The following is a 25,724-nucleotide window of genomic DNA, read 5'->3' as shown; positions in this document are numbered from 1 at the left end:
AAAAAAAAAATTAATTTAACAAAAGAACATACAGTCTTATGCATATTTTATACCAAATTTAAAGTTTTCTTAGATAAATGTAAATTAGCTACCAATTTGGTTGTTACAGTATTTTCGGTCATAATATAGTACCTTAGGCTATGGTCCAGTATTTATATTCAGCCTTACACAAAGAGGATTGCATTGAAGTAATTTGCAAGGTTCTGAAAACAACTCTGTAAAATGGAGCTGAATTTCGGAGATGATCTTCTAGGAACTGGAGATTCAATTGTCATTCTTTCATTACCTGGGCAGGTGACTACCATTATGTATATTAATTATTTTTTGGCATAATGTAATTAGTTATAACTTATTTTCATTGTTCAGGAACTAGCATTCGTTGCACCCAGATTTGCTGCCCAATTTGAACATGAACTAACCCAGCAGTGGAGGTTGTATGATCCCATTGGAATTATGCATTTGGTTTCGTATGAAAGAAATTCTGAAAAGCCTTTTTTATCTCAAGGGTTATTGGAAATCCGCAAGTATTATTCTTTGGAAGGACTCAACTGGTGTCTTCTGAAATACAAGGGTGGTTCGAACTTTGATTTATTTATATACAATGAAGGTATTGACGAAGTATGTTACCTGCCTTCACCTCCACCTCCAGTTATAACTCTCCCTCCCCCGTCGATTGTTGTTGCAAACCACACAGTATCAGACTTCAAAGACATGAAAACATCTCAGGATCGAGATTGGATTTTGTATCCATGCTTTTTCTCCTGCACACTCTCAGATTACCAATCAAAGACAAGTCAGATGGTATGGTGTAACCGATTTATTCGCTATTCTTACTTATAAAACAATGATCCTAATAGTGATTGTTGTGTTTGCAGAATTTGCCTGCTCATGTTTACGACTATCTGCACCAGGGTGAACTATACACCTGGATATTGAGAGGTCCCACTGGCAACGAAGTTCGTTGTAAAATACTGGGAGTTCTTGAACAACGGGCATATGCAAGGATTGGTAAAGGTTGGAGGGCTTTCTGCAAATTACATGCGTTAAAAGAGGGTGACTCTTTGACCTTTTTTTTCACGAGTGAAAAAGTTGGCGTCATTGATGTATTAATACACGATGACACCCAATAGATAGGAGGCCCTGTATGATTTACTGTTTATTTCTTTATGACTTTGTATGACTTTTGTTATGTTCTGTTTTGTCTCTTAATACTATGGATCTGTGCAATGGAATATGTTACCTTTTATTAATGAATATTTTTGTTTGTGAACAAAATTCTGTGCAAAACTACCCACCGTGCAAAGCACGGGCTAATATACTAGTGTCCAACAAGACAGTTTCACTTGGCCTGGAGACTGACAAATCATCCTAGACAAATCATCCTACTTACGTCTGCTTAATTTAGGGGCGTGACCACTCTATTATTTAATGTTGTTTGGTGGTTGGGATTTGGGCGCTCATTATATTTTTTTACTTATGATTTTTTTACTTAGATTTTGTACAGTGGTTTTTTTTTTCAACACCTTTCTTTTTTACTTTTTAGATTTTACACTTTACACCATTTTTTCTCTCTTTCATCTAATAATTCAACTCACAATCAACTTTTACTCACTAGTCACTACAATGATTTTGTTTAATAAAATTCAACACCATACCCCACAACTTTTATTTCATATTCTTATTTTCGTTTATGTTTTTATTTTTGTGATTATATATTAATAACAATTATCGATTGAAATTAAATTAAAATAATTAAGAGCTATTTTTTTTCTTTCTAATTTAATAATTTATTTGAAATTTATTTTTTAATTAGAATTTTGGGTGTTAAAAGGGTTATTGTTGGGATTCATTTCACTAAAAAGATGTTTAGAGTTATAAACAAAAGTATATTGGAGGCTAAATAGAAAATTAGAGGAAAAAATGTAGTTTTTTTTTCTGTGTCCAAATCAAATGAACCAAGTCTCTATTTATAGACAAAAAAATGTTGAATTTTGGTGAAAAATAAATAAAAATAAAATTAATTTACTATGAAATAATTGACCCCAAATAATTAAGATGGGATAAAAATTTGGAAATCACAACCACCAATGAGATTTTGTCAAGTGTTTTAAGTGGCCCCCACTCTCTCCTCATTCAACCAGCTTAATAATTCTCAACCAGCTTAACTTTCAACCCCATTCAACTGTCCATTGCAATCATTTAATTGTTTAATTTTTTTTCAACACCTCCATTGTAAGTAGTCTTATATTTAATGGTGTACTTCACATTCTTTTCTTTTAAGAAATTCTGTTAATTTGAATAATTATATTTAATTTAATCTTAAATACAGATATAATTCCAAAATTACTCATAACTCAATTTTCAATGTAAAGGTAAGTGTTGGAGAGCGAAAAAAGAAAGATATTAATGTGACATATATTTTTTTTTTGGTACATGATCTGAAAAAAGAGAAAAAAAACTACGTCCTCACAGAGGAGACACCCGACATATCCGCGAGAAGAAGCAACCTAAAATCAGGAATCGGTTGCTCAACCACCACCAAAGCCCCGTCTTGACCTGCTCCATGCTTAGCCAAAAAATCCGCACAAGCATTCACTTCCTTCAAAGTATGGTGAAGGTTCACCATCCAAGCCCAATATAGGAGATCTTTAATATCCTAGATCAGAGAAGCATAGAGATGAGTAGAAGGAGGCATCGACTTAACCAGCGTCACTGCATCCAAGGAATCAGATTCAAGCAATGGAAAAACCATGGAACAAAGCTTGCAATTCAAGGTGAAGGGTGAAAGCATCATCCATGAAGCCAAAGAAACCGCTCTTCCACTGTCCTTGGTCACTTCGAAAACAACCTCCAAAACCACCTCGGCTTGGCACACCTCTGACGCTACCATCGACATTCACCGCAATGTTGTCTTGAAGCTCTAGCGTCCACTGCACCGGAATGGAGCCACCATATGTTGTATCAATCACGTGCACTATATCAGAAGTCATTGCATTAATGTTCGAAATCATCATCTGCCAAGGAAGCAATTTCTGATCTATACACCAGGTGTTCCTTACACGCCACACCCACCAGACCGTCGACATCACCAGCGGATTAGCAGCAAGGAGCAAGCCACGAAGCCAATCCTTCACATCTGATAAAGAAAACAAACTTCCCTTTGTGTCGAAGCCCATGAGCAAAGGAACAGTCTCTAAGACAGTGCAACACTGTCTCATCACCATCTGACACTTCATAATTAAATAAGGATAATATTGTTAAAAAATAATTAATATATTACAGAATTCAATATACTACATTCAGTTCTTATAGAAAGATCAAATGTGCCCCTCATTCAGTACTTGTATTAAATAGCAGAAGGAGTACGGTATAAATCATCCCTAGAAAAATTTATAGCACAAAATTAAGTATCTCTTGCCTAATAAACTACACAGAATAACATGGTTCATTTCAAACCTACCACCCATGAAAGTGCCTCACCTTAAGGCTTTGTTTGGTAGGGGATACTTTGGGAAGAGAGAATCATGAAATAGTGGTATAGGAGAAAGATAGACAATGAAGCTTGTTTGGTATGGAATGATCATGGCAAGAGAGAGATCGGAGGTGGAGGGCCACCTACCTTTTCAGTTTCTCCTTAATTTGAAGAGAAATGGAGAGAGAGTTGCACTTTTTTCTTTTTCCCCTTTTCATACCTTATTTTTATAGCTACTGTAATTTTTTTTTATATATTTGATAAAAAAAATTCTTTTGAAAAATCTTACAACTTTCTACCTCATTATTTCTCTTCTATATCTATCATACCAAACCACCGGCGAAATCTACTCTATTTCTCACATTTTCCTTCTACTCATCTTCTCTCTTCTCTCTTTCTCTTCTAAACCAAACAAAGCGTAAAAGGCAACTTGACGCACCAATTACTTTTTTATAAAAAAAAAATAGCATTTCGTAGCTACTTAATTAATCACACCGTGAATGGAAAAACTCTTTGGTCAAGTCCTACCACTTAGTGCGCTAATTGTTGAATGAGGGATATGCCTCGCAACCATTGACTTTGGGAAACCTTGACCAAGACTAAAAAATTCACTCAACTTACCATCAAGTGCTTAGAGCATCTCCATCCTAGATTCTTAATTAGGGATGTCAAAATTACCCACATCCGTGGATACCCGCGGATAAAATCCCGCTATGGGTAAAATTACTTATGCCCACGGGTATCCACGGATTTATTTCATGGATATTTTCACTATCCATTTATTAATGGGGCGGGTACGGATATTGATGTATCCATACCCACGGATACCCACCCGATATATAAAATATTAAAATATCTTTTATATGTATATACATAGATGTATATTAAATATCTAATGAATTTGTGTTTGAGTTATAGTTCTCTTTCAGGTAAACTTATACAATGGTAATGATAAAAAGAAGCACTTAGACCCAAAAAAGAGTAGAAAATAAGTATTTTCCTTTACACATTGATTGACTGTAAAGTCCAGTGTTAAATTTTATATTTAACATAATTTTCTTTTGAACAAATATATGTGAATTCATTTGTGTTCATGGGTGTCAGGTGCCCATGGATATCCACGGATAGTTTAAAATCCGGTTAAAACCCACTAAATGGATATCCATGTTGGTATGAAACGGGTATGGATATAAATTTTTACATGTAGAGCGGGTGGTGGGTATATACTATCCATGTCCACCCGTACCCATTGACATCCCTATTCTTAATTTTTAGTTATTAGCACTATTCACGATGACTCGTACTGCCCACATGTGCTCTAAGCAATTCTCAAACAATTGTTGCATATTTTGCTTAAACTACAAGTTCTTAACTTTTAGTTCTTAGCACTATTCATCTGGTCTCACCACACCACATTATTTATATTTTTTTCATAAAGCAATAAAACCATACTCCTAAAGTAATAAAGTAGTTTTGATGAGAAAGAAAAAAAAAAGTTTTATGCTAAGAACTCATAAAATAAAGTTGCTTATATAAGAACTGGTTCTTATTTTAAAGAACTCCAAGTGTTCTTGTAGTTCCTCTATGTATTTTCCTTCTATTATGTCTATTTCCTGATATCTTTGTAATTGATTAGGGCACCTCTTGTGCTCCCCATGATTATAGGTGGATGAGCCGACTATATAGGTAATTAAGTTTCAAATGTTCATGAATATGTGATGTCCCTTACTCCCTTTAATTTGAGTTACTATTGGTGCAAAATTTCTTTACATTCCCATTATCATTAAGGGACACATATTCAAAATCACTTACATTTTTTTATTTTAATTTAATTAAAATTTTATTATATAATGTGATAACCTATCATTAGATGTATATGTAAAGGAATTTTACACCAACATACTACATAAAGTATTTATCATGAAAATATACATATATAAAAATTGTAATTTTAAAAAATAAAAAAGTAATTATAAAATTTTCTATAGAAATTATTAAAAATAATTTAGGAATTAGAAAAAGGATATTTTTTTAAAGAATATAATATATATATATAGAGATATATATATATCACGATTCACAAGAATACATGGCCCTGCCTTAAAAAGAAGGGAGATCAACGGTCAAATTAATGCAAACCCAACAAAATGCCACAAAGGAACAAAAGAAAAACTCTCAAAACCAAACTATACAACCAGACTAACAACAAAGCCGCCCAACAACAACTCTCAATATTTATACAATAATATTATTAAAATTAAAAGCATAATTTTTTTCTTGATAATTAAAATTTTAATATAATTAAATATAAAATATTAATTCATGTACATTATATATCATATTCCCAGAGAGAAAATTAATGCTTCTAATTTTTTGGCTTGTAAGGTTTTTGGACTAGGCTAGCCTCACAGTGAAAGATTCTAATATTTTGTTTCAAAATTTAAAACGTGTGGAGTGGAATATACTTTAAACAAAAAGGCTTACTTGCACTTTTGGTCCCCCAACTTTAGCCTTCTTGCGAAAATCGTCCCCAAACTTCAAAATTAGCAAAAACCATCCCTGCAGTTTACACCTGGTTGCAAAATTGGTTTTCCGTTACACTTCCGTGAGAAACTAACAGAATATTCCGTTAAAAATGAATTAAAAAATAAAGAAAAAAAAATAGTGGAAGCTCTTCAGATCTTCATCTTCCTAGTAAGCAAGAGGGAGTGGAAGATTAGGGTTCCTCACAGCTTCTCCTCTCCCCATCTCCTCTGCCGATCTTCTTCTGCCTCTCCTCTCTGTCCCTCAATCGCGTTCACCTTCTTCTTCTCTTCTCTTCTTCGTTCCTCTTCTCCTCACCCATTCCTCTTCTCTTCTCGCGTTCATTTTCCTCCCACATCTTCTTCTTTATCTTCCGAAACCCAGCAAGCCCAAATCGCGAAAAGAACCCAGATCCTTTGCCAATGGCGGTGCCTTTCTTGCGATCGGTTGCAGGTGATGGTGGGGTCGGGGTTCTTCAGAAACCTGATCTTCAGAAACGCGAGAGAGAGAAGCCGACGACGGAGATAGAGAGAGAGGGACGACGAAGTCGGCTGGAACACGCGGCGGCGTTCGAGGAGGTGGGGCGATGGAGACTCGGTGAGGACGATGCCATGGAGCGTCGGGGCGACCCTTGCGACGACAATGGAGCTGGCTACGGCGATGGGGAGATGGAAACAATGAAAACATCAGAACCAAGGTGACCGAGAGATGGTTATGACAGTTGGGGTGTTTTCTTTCATCTTCTTCTCTGATTGGGGTGATAGGGAAAATTGGGGGTTTTTAAGATGTGGCTTAATAGCATGGTGGTTTCAGTTCTGTGTGGTGCGCGATGTTGGGGTTTTTGTTCTTCCTTTCATCTTTTCCTTTTGGTTATGGTGATTGGGGAATGGCTGTGGCGATTGACAGGGAGAAGAGGTGGTGTCTTCATGTTGGAATTGTTTCAATGGTGAAGTGGGAGGTTCTGTTTTGAGTGTTGAAATGGGAGGTTCTGGTTTGGTGTGGTTGAGGAAATGGTTATTTGGAGATGGATTCATGAGGTGAAGAATAGTGGTTAGTCATGGCTATGGAAAGAAGGATCACATGGTGTTGGTGATGGAAGATGAAGAGAAGCTTGGTTTGTGTTATTTGGTTCTTGTTAAGGAAGAAGGACATGATGAAAGTTTAACCAAGTTTTGTAAGAGTAAGGAGCAGAAATTACAAAGGGATAAAAAGCCTCTTCAACATGATTGTGCTTGTTCATTTCATACATCTTCATGTAAATTGCAGTGAATCTTGTTAAACATAATTATTTTGATTTAGAGCATGTGGTTTCAAAAAAAAAGTTGAGATAATTTTTATTTGTGGGATTTTCTGAGTTTTGAATGAAGATGATGAATTGATGATGAAGATTGTTGAAGATGATGAAAACTCTATGAATTTTTTGGGTTTTTAATTTTTTTTTACCCAGAAAACGTTAGTTTCTCACGGAAGTGTGACGGAAACCAATTTTGCAACCAGGTGTAAACTTCAGGGATGGTTTTTACTAATTTTGATGTTTGGGAACGATTTTCGCAAGAAGGCTAAAGTTGGGGGACCAAAAGTGCAATTAAGCCAAACAAAAATGAAGTGGAGTATCACTTACAACAACTTTGATTTCTCGGCGGGTGCAAGAATTTCACTTTTCATATATCAAGTTTTTTAACCAACTTATACGAGGGACTTCATGCAGATAAAGTAGCACATAAATTGACTTCTTTTCATTTCAGAATTAGACACTATGGTAACACACACTCATCAATTAATGAAGCATATATAAACATTGCTGAACTATCGTCCATAAATATTCTCAACATCACACATAACTATAGAACATATTCACATATATACAAGCTCAAATTGGGTGCCAATTTTCCTGTTCTTGCTTGTGCTGTGCGTTTCCCAGCGTTTGGCCTCTGTTTCTGGCCTTTTTTTGTGTTGTTCCTTTTAATTCACTTTGTAATTTTGTATTGTACCTTTGACTCTGTAATGGATCGCAACCCTTGTGCCCTTTAATTGATTAATTGCTTAAAAAAAAACTCAAATTGGGTACTGCACTAACAACTAAACCCTCTTCTGAATTTTCATAAAGTAGGGTACTAACTTTTTCATATTAAGATGACATGCTTCAATAAAAAGAGGGAGGGGTGGAAACAAGTAACATTAAGCTAAAATCCGAGTCAACTTGATGATGGTGACAATGAGTACACATGTGGTGAAAGCCTAGGGCGAGGGTGAACAGAAAGGGGCACAACTCTTTGCAATGTGATCCCATATGCTTCATCCATGTTAAGCTTTTCTGGATTCTGCCCATTCTCCAACTCCCAATCAAATGCATGTGCCAGGGTTGCAACAATCAATTGAACCATCCTGATGCCAAGACTCATACCAACACATATTCTACGTCCTGCACCAAAGGGTATCACCTCAAAGTCAGTTCCCTTAACATCAACATCAGCCTTGTCACCACCAGGTAGGAACCTTTCGGGTCTGAACTCCAATGGGCTGGCCCATTCCTTCGGGTCACGGGCTATGGCCCAAACATTCACCAAGAGAGTTGCACCTTTAGGGATGTGGTAGTTGAAGATCTCACAATTCTTTGCTGCAATTCGTGGGAGAGAAAGAGGTGTTGGTGGATGGAGGCGAAATGTTTCTTTTACCACAGCCTCTAAATAAGGAAGGTTAGGCATGTCTTGTTCCCTCACATGTCTCTCCTTGCCCACAACTTTGTCTAATTCCTGTTGAACTCTTAACATGATTCTTGAATTCTTGATTAGTTCTGCAATTGCCCACTCCGTTGTGCTTGATGATGTGTCTGTCCCGGCCGTGAACATGTTCTGCAAAAGTTGTTTAATGAAGAAATTAGACACTGCGATCGATGGATACTCTGAGCTAAAAAAAAATATACTCAGCATTTAGTGACAACATAAGTAGCATCAAATCTTAAGTACGTACCGTAAGTAATGCTTTGATCTCAGTATCACTAAGTTTGTCTTCATCCTTTGGAGCCTCTTTTAGTGACAACAACATACTCAACATGTCTTGGTGTTTCTCATTCTTTGAAACCTTTTGCTCCTCAATAATGCTAGTAAAAAATGCATCAAACCTCTTGTGTATCTTCTTCATTTTCGCTTTCACTCCCTGAAGGTCTAGCCATTCCAATGAGGGAATAAAGTCACTGATATCGAAAACTCCAGCCAGTACCATAAATTCCACCACCGTAGACTTAAACTCATCTGCCCTAGGATCACAACCACCATTGCCTTCGTTGAACACTCGTCGTCCTATCATTATCCTTGCTAATGCGTTGGTCGTGCATACATTCAGCATTTGTCCTAAGTTTACTGCTTTAGACCCTGGCGTTGCAAGGTTGTGTGCCAATCTTGCTACCTCTTCCTGTATGTGTGTGCATTTTGACCGAGATTTAATCCTCTCACTAATAGCCTCTCAAAAATACAACTAAATATTGATTATTATGATTAAAAATCATTTAAGGATAAATTACAATGACTTATGTGATATTTATCATTATTAATATTACACTAACTTCTCTTCTATTATTTGATTATACATTAATCACTTATATTTTATTGGAGACATTACACTGATCTCCCATAAAATTTATCTATTAGAATGACTGAAAGTATTCTAAATGATACATGAATGACGATAAGTAAATATATTTTACAAAAATACTCAGCAAAATATCAATAAATCAATCTAGAAAGTCAATGCAATTTGATCATTATTTAATGATCAGATGATATTATTTAAAAATAATGTGACATTTTTAAGAAAAACACATGAATTTATTTGTCATCATAACCGTACAATCATACTCATACATATTAAATGATTATGATTAAAAATTACTTCTCTATATTATTATGTCAATTTAAGGTTAAGGTTGTTGCACATGTATTAAAGAATAATATTTAATGTTTGCATGTTTTATTAAAATTACAATGTAACTTTCTTATATATTTTTTATCTCTTTTATTAATTATGTCTTTTCAATTCTCCTACCACCGATAAATTAAAAGTACAATTGGTAAATATAATCAATGGTCTCTTAAAATTGTAAAAGTGACAAGTAAATATGAATAAAATAGACGTATTTATTCTCGAGTGGATGCGTGCTTAAAGATGAAAAAATATTCTCTATGTTCCTATATAAATGTCACTATTTTAATTTTTTTTTTCTTATTTATCTGTCACTTTTATAATTTCAAGACTTTTACAATTTCAAGAGAGCATTAACTATATTTTACCTATTGTACCATTAACTTAATGGAGTAATTAGTAAAAGAGATAAATTGTATATTAGAAAGTCACATTGTAGTAATTTTAATAAAACAAGAACATTAAATATTATTCCTTAATACGTGTGCAACAATCTTAAAGTGACATTTATATAGGAAGGGAGTAACTAATTTATTCAAGTCAATCTTTTTTTGGTACATCGGAAATATAAATTGCATCCTTTAAGAATTGATCTCTGAACCTCTCCTTTCAATCCATATATCAGCTAACTCTTACCACTTGAGCTATCATTCGATGACTTATTCAAATCAATCTAAACATCTTCTTTTAACAAGTCAATCTAAGCATGTTAATCGTATTAATGTGTGTTATCCTATTAATTAATGTCTACATTACTTAAGGATTCAACTTAATTCTCAACGGTTAGTGATGTTAGTTATTAGTCATGTTAGTTTCTAAACACCTGCGATTTATATAAAGGTAATCAACAGAAACGTAGATAGCTAGATGTTGCTTGAAGTAAAAAAAAGGTTACTTACGTGTCGCACGTGTATAGAACCATGCATGGCCTTAGCAGAGAACATGTGGAGGGAGCATAATTTCCGGACCAACCGCCACCGCGGGCCGTAAGGAGCAAACACAAGGTCCTGGAAGTTATAGGACACGTCTATGCCACCGGCGAACTTGGGGCGGTTGGAGAAGTTAGCGTCGTTAACCTTCAAGAACTGCTCCGCCACGGAGGCGGAGGCGGCCACCACGACGTGAACGGAACCCAAGCGAAGGTGCATGAGAGGCCCGTGTTTGAGGGCCAAGGCTGCGAGGACCTGGTGTGGTGCAGGGCCCAAGTGAGGTAAGTTTCCTACTATGGGCCATGGTCGTGGCCCCGGTGGGAGAGGTGAGGAGGGCTGAGTTATGAGTTTAAACAGCCGATAAATGAGGATCGCTGCCACAATGGTGGCGCCAAAGGCAGTTACAACCATCCAGGGAGACATGTGTTGAGTATAGATGCAAGATTGCAAGTGCAGTACGATCATATAAATAGTAGCGGTTACATATAGCTTTAGCTAGATATACATATAATACAGGTTACTGGCAGTTTATGGCAATTTATAATCCCCATCAAGCTATATGTTCATTGCATGTCAAGCTAAAACCATATGTACACATATCGTTACACACACATATATGTGAGTAATTGCATATATATATATGTGTGTGTGTGTGTTGTTATATGTAATATGCATATATGTGTGTGTTGCTTCAAAATGAAAAGTGAAAGTTGACCAAAACAATATATATTGGCAAGTGGGGAGTTTCCAGAGCAACAAATTCTTAAACCAGAATAACAAACTAGCCGCCCCCGCCCCCAAGAGGGGTTTCCACCCCCTTCGAGGGGGTTTCCACCAATTGAATGAGTTCTCTACTTTTTTTAGGAATGTTTTTTACATTTGTTATCTTCTTAATGAGGGATCTATCTGTATATCCTTTAATATTTTTATTGTCTTCAATAGTTTTCTTTTTCTTCTTCCCTTGCACTCCTTTTTGCCCCCACTGTCGCAAACAACGGCTTCTCCTCCTACTACTTTTCTGACAGCATGTTATGGTGGCTCATGTGACTCATGTCCATCAACAGATTTGCAATAGAGATTGACAATAGGGGTAGACCACTAAAGAGAGCTAGGAAGAGATGGAAAATAAGTAAAAAATGTGATATAATAGGATGTTTAGAGAGGAAAAAAAAAAGTGTCTCAAGTGTATGTACTGTTTTGTTTTGTGGTACATAGATTTGTTTGGCTAATTTTGTTAAAAATGAATGCCTTAAATGAGAAGTCTAGCTTCCGTGAAGTGTGATAGCAGAACCACATCAACTTTAAAAGTACTTCTACAAATGTGAAAAATGTGATGTTTGAATCTTGAGGTTTGGAGCTACAAAGACATGGATGAGAGTGCTAAAAGAATCCAGAACGTTGCTCTTTGTGTACTAGATGATAGATTTCTTATATTGCACATAATGAACCTACGGGTGCAACATGTGGCATCTCAAATTTAATATCTGCTCTGGAGGGGCTACATTATCACATCTAAAAGTTGACATTATATGGTGATAAAAAGAATATATGATGATCATACACTGATTATGACAAATTCGAATATTCCAAAGAAGCTGACAACTCAAGAAACTTGGAACACCCCTTAATAATCTAATTAAGAATTATTGTCAGGTATACTTCTAAGTAATAACTACACCTGATCTAAAACTGAACATTATGTTCAACCAAGTTAAAAGAACCATCAGTATTTCATGTCTGTAAGATTGTCAATCCCTGAAAGATAATACTTACGTATTGACCCATGGGGAGTTAATGCCCCATAGTTGAAACTGAAAAGTTGTGTCAGATCAGATTGTCAAGGACTACTTGATAAGTCCAGAGGGTCCAAATAAGGCCTCCCATACAAACAACCAAGCTGCAACATCCTGGTGGGAAGAAGATGAAGTGTCGTACTGTATCCTTTAAGGATCAAACTGCAACATAATAAGCAGAATTTAGAAATCTTCGTCATTAAAATCCAAAATTATATGATTCATTCCAGAATTGATGAAGTAACAAACAAAGTGCTTCTACAAATATTGTTCTATAATTCTAGAAATTACTTCAGAAGTCAATGCTAATATTCGGTATAAATTTATCACCAAGGCAGCTTCACAAGATAGGAACATCACTGACAACACTATGAAACTCAATCTATACTCTGTAATATCCTATTAAAAGGGCAAAGACTTGCAAATTATGAAATCTACACACAAAATGATTTGCTGACTAATTGGGATCACCATGCAAACAATGTCCGTGTTTTATCTACAGATTTCAAAGCATCCTAGACTGAATATTCCGAGGATACTTGAGTAGTAGAAAGACTAAAGGCTTGTACTAACCTGATACAAGACTGGAGACAAGGTCCTTCCCAGCTCCTGCTGTCATTATAGCCTTGTGAGCATCAAAGACACAGAGACTATGGCCAGCATATCTGACCAACCACCAATGTAATTCATACAAAAAAATGAATTTAGGAGATGATATCACTATTTTACTTTGAAAAAGTAATATAAGTCATGAAAAACTAACAGCACAATGACATTTCTAAAATGAAGCTTGAACAAGACAATTTCACACACTTCAGAGACAAACATGTAGCTATTAGCTAATCTAAGAAGTTGAGAGTCATTGTTTTAAAACATAGCTCCCTTTGGAGAATAGGGACAAGGTAAACGCCAAACTATGTAAGCATAATCTTAAACTTACCCATATTTTTTTTGTTTGAAATACAAAGGTCATCGAAATTATGTTAAACTAGAATTTAAGATGCAGAGTCCCTAAGCTAAGCCTATTGAATGGCATTTCATGCCACATGCTAATAATATATACAAGCAGAAAAGTGGTGGAAGTGAGCTCACATTCATCATCATAGGCATACCCAATACTTTTCTTGTTTATATTACTTTTCTACTTATAGGATGTCAAAATGAACATGCCATCCTTCAAGATTAATGAAAAATGAGCAATCAACTGAACTAATGGACTAAAGAAACTTGCTGGATCAAATTGCAAATCATACTCACATAATTCAACTTTTTCTAAACTAAGATGAAAGCCAAATTTTACTTGCTGTATGTTGTTAAACCAAAAAACATGATCAAAATATAGCTAACCACTGAAATATCAGAACACCAAATAGGGTGGAAGTTATACAAATCTGATAAGCAAAGAAAGGAGAAAGAACATTAGCATCAAAATAGGGTTAGGTTTCAACTTTCACATACCCCTTAGGCATATTAGTACCAACCGCCACAGCAACGAAAATTCCACAATCATCAATAGCATTGAGCTCCAGCAATTTTTACTCCCTATGAATTCCAATTCAAGGAACAATCGAATTAAGAAGTTGAAGCAACAATGAGGTAGAAAAACATGATGAGGGAAAGGCAAACCTGAAAAGCTGATGAGCGATTGGAAGGGAGCGGTGGGTTTGAACTGCAGCGGCCGCTGGAGCGATTTCAGGCGGATGTAGAGGTCGTCGGAGGCAGCATCACCGCCGTAGAACATTTTCGCAATCAGGGTTTGCAATGGAAGTTCACCCGCGTGAGTGAAATTAGAGCGCGGAAGTTCACCCGCGAAAACAAATATCACAAAAAACAATATTTAATAATACCAGAAAGTTAAAAGGAAAAGGAAAGATAAAGGAGATATCAGTAGAAAAAGGAAACTTGCTTATCAAAAAAAGGAAACTTAAATTTCTATGTTATTAAATTATTTTTTTACAAAATTATTAAAAAAGGTTGAAGGTATGACTTGATATAGATTGTGTTCTATCTTCTATGTATATGTATAAGTCTATTTTAATTTATGTAACTTTGCTTATGAATTTTGGAATCACCATGCATGTATGTGTTTATTCGAGTAGTAATCGACCTTTTCGTAGCCCTGATCCCAAACCACACATAAGCCATGAAAAATGACACAAAGCTCATATGAAAAATATCATCATCACTACCAACTTCTAAGAAACCAATAATCCACTCCCTAAAGATGTTGCGAAGGCAACTACCAAAGTCAGTCTGACGCGATAGTGTGGTATTACTTTCATGTTTATTCAACAATCTTGAATTGTTGATAATTGGCTATGGATAACTGAGTTGAAAACGATCTGTTCTGATTTCTGAGTTATTCTGACTTGTCTTATGGACCGAAGTCACTGAGACTTGACTGTCAGATTCATCATGGTTAATCCATTTTAGTTTTAATATGTATGTAATTAACTGAGAGCTGACCTGTTACTTGTTAGTCAGCTGAGAGTATATATTTAAGAATGCATTGCGACTGAAATCTTGACAAGTCAAATATCTTTGTCTTATGGATTAAAACAAGTCAATCATAAGAAAACTGGTCCCGACTTCTGAAGATACTTTGTCCAGAAAGAACAAATTATCTTGGCTTTGTGCTGCTTTTGAACATGGGAATTTGGCTGCAAAGTGGAAATAGCCAGGAAGAAAACCAGTTCCCTGGTATGTAATTAATCAGAGAGATGTATACAAAACAAAAGGCCAAGGCTGAATCTGCAACAGCAGAACAAACAGTAACTGCCAGTAGCATTTAACTGGCCATCAATGTCGCCTTCCTAAATTCTAATATGGAATTATGTGACAGAAAACAGGTAGTAATACTTTGTACAGCAACAAAATTTATTGCTTAAAGAAAAGACAGCTATTACATTAGATTCTCATTCTTCCATCACAACCACTTAGAAAAACAGACAAAAAAACAGGTTTACAAGGAGCAAATACTTGAGAGACACTCCATTCATCAAACCTAATTACAGTTGTCACAAAATTCACTCTTCCATCTCACCATCATCAATTTCCTCAATCCTCATCTTCTTCACAGCTTGAGCAGCATCACTTTTTGGTCCATTAGGTATCTGAATCAAGATATCAGACTTCTGACCAGTTGCAGCATTAACCAGCCCACCATTCTTCTCTACACGGTAGACCAACTCACTACCCTTGGTGCCAGCATCGATGTACACTGTTGAGTTCTCATCAATTTCATCCCTTATAAGCATTCTGGAAAGCTCTGTCACCACTTTCCTCTCAAGCCACCTCCTAATTGGTCTAGCACCATAAACCTGCAACCAACAGGAAATTGTTAGTTACTATCTAATAACATTTTTTACTATGTAGCATAGCAATTGAGATGTTAAAATGACACTTACAGGATCATAGCTCTCAGCAAGTATATAATCTAATGCTGCATCTGTTACTGCCATGGCTATTCCTCTCTCAGCAAGTCTACTAGCAACCTCCTTCATTTGTAACCTTGCAACCTTCCTCAATTGCTCATGTGAAAGAGGATCAAACACTACAATCTCATCAAGCCGATTCAACAATTCTGGCCTAAAATGCTTTCTCACCTGTGAAAGAGTTATAAAAAAAGAATGCATCAGTGTAAGCAATGGCCACAAGTAACATAGATCAGTTATCATGGTTTGTTATCTTGGATTTAAAACATACCTCCTGCATTACTTTATCACGAGCAACTTGCATGGAACATTTTCCTGAAAGTCCACTTAGGAGGTGCTCTGCTCCAAGGTTTGAGGTCATGATAACGACAGTGTTTCTGAAGTCCACAGTACGGCCTTGCCCATCAGTTAATCTTCCATCATCCAAAACTTGAAGAAGTGTATTGAAAACAGATGTGTGTGCCTTTTCCACTTCATCAAAAAGTACCACACTGTAAGGCCTACGCCTCACTGCTTCAGTTAACTGACCACCTTCCTCATGTCCAACATACCTGAAATTCAATACAGGAAGTTACGTTTTGTTCTTACACGCGAATAAATAATAACTAGCTTAAATTGATTACCAACACTTACCCTGGTGGTGCACCAATCAGTCTTGAGACAGAATGCTGTTCCATGTATTCAGACATGTCAATCCTCACCAACTGGTTTTCATCATCAAACAGTTGCTCAGCAAGAGCCTTTGCAAGTTCAGTTTTGCCAACACCAGTTGGACCCAAAAACAGGAATGAACCAGTTGGTTGTTGAGGTCTCCCGAGTCCAGCTCTTGATCTCAATACAGCCTCAGCAACAGCATTAACAGCCTGGTCTTGCCCTACAACTCTGTTGTGCAGTCTATCACCAAGTCCAATCAACCTTTCTTTCTCATTTTGGCCAAGCCTTGTCACTGGAATACCGGTCCAGCGGCTCACAACCTCAGATATTTGATCTGGACCAACAGTTTCTGTCAACATTAAGTTCTCCTGATCAGTGCTCCCTTCGAGCTGCTGAATTGCAGATTCCACCTCTTGAATTGCACCATATCGCAGGTCAGCAGCTCTGGCTAGATCGTATCGTCTTTCAGCCTCTTGTGCAGCAAAGAGAAGCTCTTCTCTTTTCTGCTTGAGCCTTCGAATCTCATCAACCCTCTCCTTCTCTTTTCTATACTTCATCATCAGAGGTTGAAGCTTGTCTCTCAAGTCATCAAGTTCTCTCCTCACCTGCACATGGCAACAAAATTTAGAACCATTGAAATAAGCCAAAAATAGATATGAGTAGAAAACATCAATTGAAGAACTAAACATAACAGACTAATACTTACATCTACAAGGCGAGCTTTACTAGCTTTGTCCTTCTCTTTCTCCAAAGCATGAAGTTCAACTTCCAACTGCATTCTCTTCCTTTCAAGGTTATCAATTTCCTCAGGCTGGCTATCAAGTTGAACTCTCACATTTGCACAAGCCTCATCAACTAAATCAATTGCCTTATCAGGAAGATGACGCCCTGAACAAAGAAAACACAATTTCATTACATTAGAAGAACAATCAATGAAATCATTAAGTTTCCATAAAGGAGAAAGGTGGAAAAGACAAGCACATCCAAGAGAAAAGAATGCAATGCATACCTGTAATGTACCGACTAGACAATTGAGCTGCCACAACAAGAGCACGGTCCAGAATCCGAACACCATGATGACCTTCATACCTCTCTTTTAGTCCACGAAGGATGCTAATGGTGTCAGGCACACTAGGTTCAGCCACATAAACCTGTTGGAACCTCCTTTCAAATGCTGCATCCTTCTCCACATACTTCCTATACTCCTCGAGCGTTGTGGCACCGATACACTTAAGCTGGCCGCGAGCAAGCATAGGCTTAAAAAGGTTGGCAGCATCCATCGATCCTTCAGTCCTACCAGCACCAAGAACCAGATGAATTTCATCAATGAACAGAATAACTTTCCCCTCAGCCTCCTCCACTTCTTTCAAAACTGCCTTCAACCTCTCCTCAAATTCTCCCCTATACTTAGCACCAGCAACCAAAGCACCCATGTCCAATGCAATAAGCCTAACATCAGAAAGATTGCTGGGAACATCCCCTCTAACAATCCTCTGTGCCAAGCCTTCCACCACAGCAGTTTTACCAACACCAGGCTCTCCAATCAGAACCGGGTTATTCTTAGTCCTCCTTGACAAAATCCTCACAACCCTTCTTATCTCCTCATCACGCCCAATAACTGGATCAAGCTTCCCTGCTTGCTCCACAAGGTCTCTCCCATAAGTCTTCAAAGCCTGAAAAGTAGTATCACCAGATGCACTCTCAACCTTCTTCCCTACCTTCCCACGAAGCTTGTCAAGCTCTGATTTAACCTTAGCAGCAGCCACACCAGCTTCCTTCAACAAGTCACCAATTTGAGAATCCTCAAGAATGCCCAAAATCAACTGATCCACTGCTAAATGTGTATCACCCCTGGACTTCTGCGCCGCCTGTGCTCTCCGAATGGCCTTAATAAGCGTCGTGCTCGCCGGAATCTCATCAGGAGGAGGGGACTGAGAAGGTAACTTCTTCAAAGCCTGGTTCAAAACCCTCTCCACAGCACGTGCAGATTCTTCTCCACTGGAATTGGAAATTGCTTGGAAGAAAATGCCATTAGGGTCAGAAATCAAGGTGCTTGCTAGGTGCAGAGGAGTCATCTGAGCATGTCCAGAACTCATTGCCAGTTCATGAGCCCCAGCAAGAGCTTCATTTGTCTTGTGGGTGAATTTGTCAGGATTCATTTCCAAAACTGCATGAAAAATAAAAATTGAAACTTTATCAGAAAATCGTCAATTTCTGAAAAAAAAAGCACAACCCAGAATTTTTCAGACATGACCCAGATGAGAAAACGGAAAATCTAAGAACCCCATCTAGTTAAAATCCATTTTTTTCTATCCAAATTCTAAACCCAAAAAAACTGTGTCACTGTTCTGTTTTCGCAATTCAATATCACACCGCAACCGTAATCGATTGTACTAAGAATCGATGAAGTTTCACAGAGATAAAGACTACACGCTATGAATCATGCATTGCAATGATAATGAAAATAAAAATCCACCAAAACAGAGCAAGCCTATACGCTAGAACAGAGTTTGACGTACCTTTGTTTGTGAAAGATGAAAGGTCTTGCTAGCGAGAAAAGGGTACCAGGAAAGCAAACGAGTGAGTGATGGCGGTGTGAGAATGAAGATTTGTGCGTTGTTTGATTGAAGCGGTGAGAGTGGAAACGAGAGGTGCTTGTATTTGTTAACGGAGACGATGCGTCTGAATGTTTCTCGAGGTTTCTCAGTGAATGCGCCACAAGTCCAGAAGCTACTAGACTTCTCCGTTCGTTTCTGTTTCTCGTCCTTTCAGGTCTTTTTTTTCTTTTAATAGACAAATATTTTTTAGAAAATATTAATATCAGTACACTCACCCACTCAAGGTTTGTTAGAATTACACTCCACCTCATTCTTATCTAAAATCTACACCCCACCCCATTTTATATAGAGGCAAATTTAGTGACGAAAAATATTCTTCATTAATAATTAGTTATTGTTTAAATTGTTAATCAATAATTTCAAAAAATATTTTCAATATAATCCAATATATTTAAAAATGAAAACATCACAATCCTCCTCATTCTCTCAATCGCGTTCTTCCTCCGTAAATTCACAATGCAAATTCTGCAATAGCACACCTGCCCGATTTACAAACTATATCTCGAACACAGTGAAACAAGCTTGTTAAGTCCACTATCATACATTAATTTATGAAAATAATTTTACTAAATTAAATTTTAAAAAACCATCAACTATGTAATGTTAAGTCCACGTCCCATCTTTCTCCAAATAATATTTCTCACCACAAACGGCCAGCACCAAGCCTTTACTCCCTTTAATACGGTGCCACTGTCCCATAATGTGAAAACTCATGGCACCACCATACCTCAAAGTTTTGTGGCGACCTGAACCCTAGAACGTGAATCGCACATCCCTAAAGTCACTTGTTCACCTACTTCTTGTGAACTTCACCCCTTTAAGTTGTGAGTGAACGCTATGTTGGTTTAAGATATTGTTGGATTTTGTTAAAAACGATGCTCCACCGCATCGTTGGGTTCTAATAACCTCCGTTCCACTTCATATTTCTTAATTTTGTTTCTCTATTTTCTTCACTCATTTGTGTTGCTTTTTTAGTCGACATTCCAATTTCGAAAATCGGAAGTATAAAGAGATTATTTTGATTAAAATTGAATTATTACCAAATATGAAAACACAAGCTTGTTTCACCGTGTTTGAGATATAGTTTGTAAATCGGGCAGGTGTGATATTGCAGAATTTGCATTGTGAATTTACGGAGGAAGAACGCGATTGAGAGAATGAGGAGGATTGTGATGTTTTCATTTTTAAATTTATTTGATTATATTGAAAATATTTTTTGAAATTATTGATTAAGAATTTAAATAATAACTAATTATTAATGAAGAATATTTTTCGTCACTAAACTTGCTTCTATATAAAATGGGGTGGGGTGTAGATTTTAGATAAGAATGGGGTGGAGTGTAATTCCGACAAACCTTGAGGGGGTTAGTGTACTTTACTCTATTAATATTGTCAATGCATATGTTTTTTTTTTATTTTAAAAAGAGAATAATTTATATGCACTAATTGTAGCTTATAAAAAAAAATATATGCACTGATTGTGTAAGTGTCGAGTCAATCAGTAAAATTTCAAAAATTTCTCACATTATTATTCAAAGCTAGTAATGCATGTAATAGTAATATTTTTTAAAATAGTAAAATATAGTTTTATAATAATAATAATTATTCAAAAAATTGAAGACCAACACATCATATTATTCATCAGGAAAAGATTAAGCATCTACAAAGAGAGCTTGAGAAAGAAACTCTCATGGGGAATTATCCCACCAAAAGCTCATTGACTAAAGAATCTAAAATATGAGAAGGACAATTGACTTTCTTATAAACATGAGAAAATCTAGTAGAAGAAAAAACTTGAGCTCGCATCCTGCAATCATTCACTAAATTTTCAACCATAAAAGTCACGGGCCAAATTAGCATGAGCTAACTTGAAATGGACTTTGGTCATTAAATAGGTTTTATACTTTAGCATCAACATGACTGATGCTAAGTTTCATGAATACTATGCTAGTTTTTCTTTACATCCTCTGTCAATCTCACTATCTGCCTCTGTCCATCCCAAGCGATAAGCTTGACACTCCCTAACCTCTTTGTCGCACCCTTATTTGCTTGATTCTAGTCGCTCGCCTCCCATCCCTTGTAGACTGTGCCCCTCACACCGCCCCAACCACCAGCTTCACTCCACGCCTCCACCCTGAACCCCTTGTCGTGCCCTATACCTAATTAATTCCTCTACCCCCCAATGATTGAGTGACGAAGGAAAGTGAGATATTGATGAGGACAAGGATCGTGATTGAGAGGGACAAAGGAATTGAACAGAGAGCGCAAAGGAAATCGTGAAGGACGAGTCTCTTGGCGGCATGAGGCGGAGATTGCAGCGACTCGATGCTGAAGTTTAAGTGCCAATGGTGGGAGTTTGGTTATTCTTCATTGTGTCCTTAATTCAAGCATTTTTTTTTATTTTTTTAACGAAAGTGTTGGGGAGAGTCACGACGAGGACCCATGGGCCAAGGCCAAGGGGAGATACCAAGGAGATCTTGGACACCACATCTTAACCTAGAGCCTTAAGGTTTTGGGTTAAGATGTGGTGTCCAATATCTCCTTGGTGTTTCCCCTCGACCTTGTCCCATGGGTCCTCGTTGTGACTCTCCCCAACAAGTGGTATCAGAGCCGATGGTTCGTGGGACCATAACAGCTCATTGTATCGAAAGTCTTCATAGCAGTGTGGCTAGGCGGCGGGCTCTGTTGGCAGCGAACGACGGTGCAAGGTGGATAGCTTCCGCAGACGGGAGGACCATGGGTGATGTGCTTGAGGGACTCACACTTGAGGAGAAGATTGTTGGAATCAAGTGTTAAAGTCAAGTCTCACATTGGAGAAGTCAAGGTAAGAGGGAGAGTTTATAAGGAGATGGACCCATAAACCTAATGTCTTAAGGTTTTGGGTTAAGATGTGGTGTCCAAAATCTCCTTGGTGTTTCCCCTTAATTTTATCCCATGGGTCCTCGCCGTGACTCTTTCCAACAGAAAGCATTTTCTATTGTTGTTCTTAATGAGGCGTGTTTTTATTTTGCATTCAATTGACTTTGCTTTAGTATTTGATTGGTATATGTGGTACATTGGGCATGATATTGGATTTGTGTGTTTTTCCGTAGTGCATGTACCCTTTTGAGTTGTGATAGATTTTGGATTTGTGACTTGTGTTTTGTGTTGATGTTGAGGCTTTTACTGATTCATTTGTTCCTTGGATTAAAGACAGTTGTCGAAAACGTTGGGCATGAACTTCAAGTTGTGGTTGTTGTCTTTAAAAAATGTATCTTATTATACTTGTATATTTAAGGCTCGTTTAGTGGTTAATATAGGTTAAGAGCATGATAGGATAAAATTAAATAAGAGCATAATAAGATAAGAGCAAGATATACTCCTATTATATCTTATGTTTAAGTTGGATAAGATAATGATAAAATATGATATAAATAATGAAAGATGAATCATATTAATATTTATTAAAACTTTATTTTCTAAATTATTATTTTTTCAAAGTGATACTTCTATTGAATTTATCTTTTAGATTTTATAAATGTGCCAATTTTTTTAAATTAAGTAAAACTAAATTAATTTATATTAATTAGCCTTTTTTAAGGAAGTATATTTTAATTAAAATTATATCAGTAACCAATTGGTTTTAAATTAGTAGTGGCAATGGATATAAAATTAATTAAATTTATAAAATCTTATTAACATTCTTATTTGTTTCAAAATTACTTTATATATAAGTTTTAAATTATTATATAATTATAGAAATATTTTTAAACAATTGAATATGATAATAGAAAGTTAGTATATATTTACAATTAACAAATAAATATTTATAAGTGAGTATTCTATTTTACTATTATTAAATAATTATTTTATTTATTGCTATTATACTAGTATAAATAACAAAAATAGTTTTGATTAAGCAGCACCAAGTGATAACGATAACTTGTTATTTTATGAGTAAATAAAATATTTTCAAAATTTATAAATTACGTGATTTTGAATTAAATTTAGGAGTAGGTAAATAATTTTAACTTAGCAATAAATTATATTTTTATATTTTTTAAATTAATGATATTATAAATATTGAAATAATTTAATTTAAGGTTAGGATACTAAAAAAATAGAAAACTGATATCTTATTCATAATAAATTATAACTCAACTCCTCTCTCAAGATAACTTTTACATTTAGAGAATCCAACCGATCAGCGGATTTTTTGGCAAAATTGGGTATCAATAGATCTTCCCTTGTCTCTGCTGTTCTCTTTGATGTATATGGTATTGATGTATAAACTCTCATACACTTTAATACTTCCCTCTGGTGTGCTATATGTGCTACGGGTGTAAGGGGTTGTTTGAATGGCTAATGCGGATTGTTGATGTGTCTTGGCTGCGTGGGGAGAGCCTTTGCCGGTTGGTGGATGCGGCTCACGTTTCTAATGCCTTGTTCTTTCTGATATCTGTGTTGGGGACTGCTGCACGTTATTGTCTTTGCATCCACAGTACTTAAGGGTGTTGGTTGTTGTTATTCGTTGGGTTGTTTTCTTACTAGCTTGTTTTGCTTCTTTTCCTTTGTTGTTGGCCTTTTCTTTTACTGTTGTTTTATGTTTCTTTTGGTTTTTTATTGTTTTCTTTTCTACCCTTGTGGGTTTAAACTCTTCCCTATCATGAGAGAGTTATTTTCATGAACTCTTTTATTTATGTATATATTTTCTTTTTCGAAAAAAAAACTTTTACATATGATTGGCATGATAGAATAAGGGACATGATTGTGTTATCATATTATTTTGGCACAACAAACAATAGATTACAGCATTATATGGTTACACTATCAAATCATGTTCGCTTATCATGGCCACCAGACAAGCTCATATGTTCTCATATATAAACAAATTGATATTATTGTTATAGCTGCTTATGCTTTCTCAATGAATTGATGACATATGAAATATTGTGGGAAGAAATCTATAGACCCTAACTACTATTGTGCTAAAACTGTCATTATGAGGAATCTTGTTACCTGAAATAACAATTTAATTTCATATATTTTATGTTAAAATTTTGATTTATATAATGTAAATTAACATTAATCAATTAATTAGAATGTGTGATATCTAAATTATTAATATTTTAATTTATTAATTTTGATTACAGAGCCTAACCACTTGATGAATTTTGTAATTAGGTTGTTGTGAATGACTTGTGATGAGTTAGGTCATTCACTATAACTTGTTGAGAGGTCTCTGCTCTCATCCAACCAGATATAAAAGTACCCCATTAGGTACTTTGTCATGCTACACACACTTATTAAAATGAAGATAGTTACTCTAATACTAGGATTTCCCTGGTTCTCTTTTCACAATGAATTTGTTTGTGATTGCTCTTTGCTCTTCCGAATGGGTAGACAGTATCTTTCTTTGCCCTTAACAAGAAGAAGGTACATACACTACTAACCTACATCTCTCTGTTATTTGTGATAGGATATGCTTTGTTGTATATCTAGATTTTTGATTTGAGCTACTCTCATAATTTTCACAATCGGGATCCAAATCATGTAGATACATGTCTTAGTTGTTCACGTAAAATTGTTAGGAGTTTTGATCCTCTACGCTGTGCGAAAAATATACCGAAAATTCATGCGATTTTGTTGAATGATTTGTGAGAATTTGACACTTTTATGCTCAATGTTTCATAAACCCTAAATTTTTCGATCTGCTATTTTTCTCTTTTCGATCTATATTTTAGGAATTTTTTGAGGGCTTTTAATCTCCTTGTAGCCGCGCACATCATACAAACAAAAATTAATCTGTTGTAGCATTAAATGAGAGATTGAGTTGAATCTTTCATGGGTGTTCTTTACCCAGATTGTGTTCGTGTCATTCAGTTGTTGCAGTTTTTTTCTTCAGAAAAGAAGAATGTCAAAATAATAACATTATTATCATGTCGAGTGTTATAAACACGCATTTAAAATTCACATGATAATTATATCACCATCGTTGAAATCAATTGTTATCAATATTATAGTTTTATAATCAGTTTGGCATCTTTCTTTTTTTTCATGTATATGGCTTCATCACAACTTCTGAATTTTGAGAGATGTTTTCTGGTAGGGTTTGCGGGTTTCAAAACTCAGTTCACATCTGATACTAGTATATCTCTGGTTCTCTTTTCACAGGGTATTTGTTTGTGATTGCTCTTTGCTCTTCGGGATGGGTAGATGGTCTCTTTTTCTATCCCTAACAAGAAGGTACATACACTATTACTCTACATCTCTCTATTATTTGTGATAGGATATGCTTTGTTGTATGTTTAGATTCTTGATTTGAGCTACTCTCATAATTTTCACAATTGGGATCAAAATCACGTAGATACATGTCATGGTTATTCACGTAAAATCGTTATTCA

At 35.9% G+C, this 25,724-nt stretch overlaps 2 protein-coding genes across 2 annotated transcripts; both read right to left on the bottom strand.

Annotated features, from left to right (window-relative positions):
* Positions 1 to 8,068: 8,068 nt before the first annotated feature.
* Positions 8,069 to 14,568, bottom strand: LOC130715267 (flavonoid 3'-monooxygenase-like). The gene is made up of 6 exons (XM_057565346.1): positions 14,262 to 14,568; positions 14,094 to 14,177; positions 13,209 to 13,300; positions 10,813 to 12,797; positions 8,966 to 9,406; positions 8,069 to 8,847 (listed from the first exon to the last, which is right to left on the bottom strand). The coding sequence occupies exons 4-6, from the start codon at positions 11,305 to 11,307 to the stop codon at positions 8,191 to 8,193; spliced, it is 1,593 nt and encodes a 530-aa protein (XP_057421329.1). The 5' UTR covers positions 11,308 to 12,797; positions 13,209 to 13,300; positions 14,094 to 14,177; positions 14,262 to 14,568; the 3' UTR covers positions 8,069 to 8,190.
* A 926-nt stretch (positions 14,569 to 15,494) lies between these two features.
* On the bottom strand, positions 15,495 to 19,487 carry LOC130715266 (chaperone protein ClpB1). The gene is made up of 7 exons (XM_057565345.1): positions 19,243 to 19,487; positions 17,733 to 18,890; positions 17,430 to 17,611; positions 16,703 to 17,328; positions 16,341 to 16,620; positions 16,043 to 16,240; positions 15,495 to 15,955 (listed from the first exon to the last, which is right to left on the bottom strand). Exons 2-7 carry the CDS (start codon positions 18,880 to 18,882, stop codon positions 15,662 to 15,664), a joined length of 2,730 nt encoding a protein of 909 aa, XP_057421328.1. The 5' UTR covers positions 18,883 to 18,890; positions 19,243 to 19,487; the 3' UTR covers positions 15,495 to 15,661.
* Between the last annotated feature and the right edge of the window lie 6,237 nt (positions 19,488 to 25,724).

The sequence above is a fragment of the Lotus japonicus genome, chromosome 4, assembly GCF_012489685.1.
Source record: "Lotus japonicus ecotype B-129 chromosome 4, LjGifu_v1.2".
Taxonomy (NCBI): Eukaryota; Viridiplantae; Streptophyta; class Magnoliopsida; order Fabales; family Fabaceae; genus Lotus; species Lotus japonicus.
The sequence above is the reverse complement of the archived record's forward strand: the minus strand, read 5'-3'. Positions and strand labels throughout refer to the sequence as shown.